This window comes from Cryptomeria japonica, chromosome 8 (genome assembly GCF_030272615.1).
Source record: "Cryptomeria japonica chromosome 8, Sugi_1.0, whole genome shotgun sequence".
Classification (NCBI taxonomy): Eukaryota; Viridiplantae; Streptophyta; class Pinopsida; order Cupressales; family Cupressaceae; genus Cryptomeria; species Cryptomeria japonica.
Genome location: NC_081412.1, coordinates 480,108,740 through 480,114,156, shown reverse-complemented (window position 1 = coordinate 480,114,156; position 5,417 = coordinate 480,108,740). Strand labels below are relative to the sequence as shown.

The window sequence follows — 5,417 nt, the reverse complement described above, 5'->3', positions numbered from 1 at the left end:
TGATCCATTTTGAGGATGAGTTAAAGCCAAAGAAGAGAATGATGATCCAAATCTTGAAATATGATCCAAAATATTGGTGATAACAAATGCTACACAATCAAAATCAATACATATTACTATATTGATACAATTAACATCGAAACCTCAATTTCACTGCATCTTTTCTAAAACATTAAGCACATCCTATTCCTTTTCCACTTTAGTAATCTCAAATCTATTTACTTTAAAAACTCAATATCGCCACATCATTTCTAAAATATTAAACACATTCTACCCTTTTTACTACTGAATAATTGAATATCAAAACTAAGGAGCACTTTATTTCTACACAACCGAGAGATCTCCTAGGCTATCCAACCCTTAAATTGAATAATCCAATATCTAAGCAAACTATAGGCAACCCAGGATGATTAGATATGTGTATCTTAGCTCCAAGTCTATCCAAGATACCTATATAAGAGGGAAGGTTGCGTAGATTACCTTCTTGGCTATTCATAGCTATAGGGGGTATAAAGTGTAGCTAACCCTAAAATATTGCAGAATCGAATTGAAGAGAAGATGCTTGAGAAACAATTCTCTCCTGCCTAGATAGACTGGGTCCAAAAGAGGTACCAAAATTTACAATTAATAATGCAGAAAGGTCTAGAATTGTGTAGAGAATGCTTATTCTACATTACGGATTCCAAATATTATTCGCCACGTTTACCAACTCTAAATTTTCTTTCCCGAATCCGCGTCAAGGTACTGTAACAAGGAAAACGTGAACTATTGTGCCAACATAAATAATTTGCATTCACAAGTTCTCGATTAAATTTGAAATAATTAAGCAGGACCAAATATTATAATAATAATAATGAAAGGTCAAGCATATGTAGTCTGACTTTAGAAGCTGTCTGGTTATTTCGCTTTCTGGAAGGCCGTTGGGAATCGGCCTATTTAAGCTGCTTCATGGCGTCCATTACAACTCCCCCTCGATCTCTAGATCAATCTTTCTTTGTATTCATAGAATTTTTGGGTATTTGCCATCCTTCTATCTTTTCTGGTATAATTGCTTTGCTTTGCAGAACCAAACTAGGTTTTAGACTGCATTGTTTTAGGGAGGGTTTATTGTCTGAACTTTCTGCTCTGGTATTTGAACAATGGAGCTCGACGAGAGATGCGTGACAGACAAGAGGACTCGTTATGAATGCCTTCTTTTTGGTGGGTATCTTAAAAATCCAAAATTTGTTTTGGAAAATCAATACCCACTTTGATTTTATGTCTTGTGTGTACATTTTCTTTTTGAAGCTAATTTGTGAATTGAATGGTGTTTTTTACAGATCTTGATGATACATTGTACCCCTTAAGTTCAGGACTTGCAGCAGCATGCGCTAAGAACATTCGAGGTACTATTTTTGCTGAAAAATTCAGTGCTAGCTGTTTGTATGAGATTTGTGCAATATTTTTTGTGCTCAAATTTTATGATGGTTCTGTTTTTTTTTGAAGTTTTAAGGCCTGAATTGTGGGTATGACAGATTATGCGGTTCATAGACTTGGGGTCGATGAGAAGAAAGTTGCAGAACTCTGTGGAGAACTGTATAAGAATTATGGGACAACCATGGCTGGACTCAGGGTTAGTATTCATTCCCCCTTTGATGGAATTTTTCAATGCATTTGAGTTTCTTACGAAATTAGGAAAAAGGGGATTTTTTCATTGGGGTCATAGATGAATCAGAAAATGTGCAATTTACATTAATTGCTCAGTGCTCAAATTCACAGTTGTCTTAAGGGGAAATTGTGATGAATTATTGTTGAAGAATTAGTAAGTAGTTTGTTTCAATGATTCATTTAATTGGTTATGATTGGACAATGGTATGTTGTACTTTTCTGAAAATCTAGGAAATAGGATTCTTCTGAGTTCTAACAGCAGAAATCTTTTGAATTTCTTATTCACTTAATTTGTTTGTGGATCTATACAGGCAGTGGGATATGACTTTGATTATGATGATTATCACAGGTATATAATTGTTATAGCTACTTGTTTGTGTTAATGCATTTTCAAGTTTATTTCAGAGTTTAGCAAAAGTGCTTTATAAATTGATTTCAGGTTTTTTTAAGTTGCTTTTTAATTCAAATTCTTTATAGTTTTTTTCTTTAAATTATTACTCATAAGTAATCATTTCTGCAGTTTTGTTCATGGAAGATTGCCATATGAGAATCTTAAACCAGATCCTGTTCTGAGGAGCTTATTATTAAGCATGACCCAAAGAAAAGTTGTAGGTTTATATGGCTTATTATTAAATGATCTATTTCTTGAGAATCCATAGAATTCTTTGAAATTTGAAAGCTTACCACTCAACTTTTTATGTTGTGAGACAGATATTTACAAATGGTGACAAAGTTCACGCTGCAAAAGTGTTGAGCAGACTTGGGTTGGAAGATTGTTTTGAAGGTGTAATATGCTTTGAGACACTCAATTCTCATCCAGAAGCTGCTGAAAATGGTAACACATGGGATACACCCATTTCTGTTATCCCCAAGACACCCATTCTTTGTAAGCCCTCAAAAGAGGCTGTAAAGCGTGCTCTTCTCCTTGCAAATGCTGATCCCAAAAGAACAGTATGTGTGTCTATAGCTCTAATGATTAGTTTTCTTTCAGTTTCTGTTGTCATTTTAGCATCTTTAGTAAGCAATATGTTAATTTTTGGATTAAATCATGTAGATTTTTATTGTTAATGTTTTGGATCAAATTCTATGATCTAAGCGAAGAGAATTCATTTCTTTTGTTATCTGTCTTGATGATGGACTATAGAATTTGATCCGAAATGTTGACAATAAATAATCTACATAGTCTAATCTAGAAATTTTCATATTGATCATTATGAACTGTGGAAACTTAATGAATTTAATATTTATTACTAAAGTTTATTAAATTTGTTCTTTTACCCTGCAGATTTTCTTTGATGACAGTCCTAGAAACATAGCAGCAGGAAAACATGCAGGCTTGCACACTGTTTTGGTAGGATTGTTTGTCAATGAACTTGATGAATTATGAAAAAAATGATTTGTTCTTCTTTTATTCAGCAATATAAATTTTATGTGGTTTTGGATGTCTACAGGTTGGAACTCCAATTAGAACAGAAGGAGCAGACTTTGCACTTGAAAGTATTCATAATATAAAGGAAGCCTTGCCTGAGATTTGGGAAGAAAATGAGAGCTCTGGAAATGTTGAGTGCTCAGGAAGAGCAGTTGCTATTGAAACTGTTGTGAATGCATAAAATATCTCATTGTAGAGAATGGATCAGTGCCATTAAAGAAATTTGTCTTCAGTGGGATTTGATCTTGATCTTTGATCTTGAGTAGAAAATGTTTGAGGATGACAACCCTTCCATGTAGGATCATTTTTTACATCTAATCCATATAAAATTTGTTGTTATCAATAGATGAACCTTTCATGGAGGAAATTTTATCCTGTTAAAGGGTAGATCAAATGCCTTTTACCCTCTCTACTTTATGTTATCCTCTAAGCATCTTACTACATGGCGGCCAAATGTTTTGTTCTTTAACAAATCAGAATTGCTTAAAAGTTTTGATATGGTTGGCTTTGCTTTTACTAAAATAAGATGATTCGTAGTGCTATTACTAAAAACAAAGTATGCACCTGAAATTGTGCTGATATTAAATGACAACATATAAAAAGAGAAAACAAGTGACACATAACAAGTAACAATAACTAAAGCACATGAGTGAATATGGACAAATGAAAGACTTGAACATAGAATTTTGGGTTGAGCAAGATATATGTAGTCTTAATGTTATATGACATAGGTAATCTCATTGTTCAATGTCAACATCTAAAGCAAGATGAAATCATGGGTGAACAAAAAATGCCATGCATTAATGTTCAAAGTAATTAAAAACTAAGTATTGGAGTCATTTGCCTATCTTAAATGTTAGGTTTACAAGATAGAGGTAATTTTTGATCTTATGCATCATCTTCAAGATATACAAATATAATCTTAAATGTTAGCTTTACAAGATAGAGGTAATTCTTGATGTTATGGAGGATACCTTTAGTTCAAGGATGAAAAATGCAATATTATTAATAGATTTGGTTTGGAGATTGCAACCGATACATAGACTAAAGGTAACATCTTTCATTTGAACTCTGGTGAGAAAAGTTTAGACAACCAGGTGCACCCCTGCCCATTAATAAGTGGGCATTGATTGGTCCAAATGTTTTGGTTCTTCCCAAGAGTGTGGACCTAGCCTTTTTTTATAATTAGCTTTACAAGAGAGGTAATTTTAACTTTTAAATATAATCTTAAATGTTAGCTTTGCAAGATAGAGGTAATTCTTGATGTTATGCATCATCTTCAAGATATACAAAGATCTATATATTCAGAGAGGAATAAGAATGTATCTAGATGTTTATAAATCATGTAGTAGTATTAAAAAGATGGGTAGATTAATAGTCATGTATGTAATAGAAGGCAATGGTCAATCATACATGTTTATTTGTAGAAGATGTGCCACAACTTTTTTAGGTTAATCTACCAAATAAACGTCATCATCATATGGAGGAGGGAGGGGTGCATTATTAGAAGAGAGTGATGACACCTATATCTATTGGCTGTTGTTTCACTTTTAGTTCTTTACTTTACATAATAAACTAGCATTTAATAAGATACACGAGAGAGGTGTTGAATGAGTATGCTTGGGAACTTTCTTATTTGTAGGAGGCAAGGTGATCAATTGAGATTCTAAAAGAATGGATGGTATATGTGTAAGATATGTTTAGTAAGGTCACCATGATGTGTGTAATATCATTAGGTATGTTTGGATGAAATCAAAGAAGTTAGCTACTTGATAGGGGTCAAGAAATAGAAGGTATTATTTCAAAAAATAGAAGTGGTACCAAAGTGGCAGTGGGTAAAGAAGGTGGAGCAATTAAATTGTGAGGATTTGTGTCAATAAGGGGTGGCTTGATTATAGGAGGACAAAAGGGTTGAATTATATCATGCAAGGGATCAAAGTCTAGGATAGAAGACTCAAATGTTGGAGAAGGAATAAATAACAACTTAGATGTGTAAGAAGAGGAAATCATGGAAACATTATCAAATTGACAAAATGAAGGCTTAGCTAGACAGGGAGATTTGTAAACTAAACTCATAGGAGAAAAATGCAATGTAGGTTCCACAATGACCTTAATTCCCTATTCCACTTGTTGAAGACCATTTTCATTATAGACATGTTTAGAAAGAATTTTTAAGCAATAACCCATAATGATTTTCCAATTAAAAAAAAATGTCTTTGTCAGAAGCAATGGAAAAATTTATGGTTAAAACAAGGTGAACTATTACAAATGTTAATTCTCTAAGAAGTACACAAATATGTTCTTTATCAATGAAACATTGGGTTACCCATAAATATAAAAT

General features: G+C 32.9%; 1 protein-coding gene across 1 annotated transcript; it reads left to right on the top strand.

Annotated features, from left to right (window-relative positions):
* The first annotated feature begins 848 nt into the window (after positions 1 to 848).
* LOC131074612 (uncharacterized protein C24B11.05) lies at positions 849 to 3,488 on the top strand. Its single transcript, XM_058011259.2, has 8 exons — positions 849 to 1,200; positions 1,320 to 1,385; positions 1,515 to 1,612; positions 1,959 to 1,996; positions 2,168 to 2,255; positions 2,359 to 2,598; positions 2,933 to 2,998; positions 3,099 to 3,488. Exons 1-8 carry the CDS (start codon positions 1,140 to 1,142, stop codon positions 3,255 to 3,257), a joined length of 816 nt encoding a protein of 271 aa, XP_057867242.1. The 5' UTR covers positions 849 to 1,139; the 3' UTR covers positions 3,258 to 3,488.
* Positions 3,489 to 5,417: the final 1,929 nt, after the last annotated feature.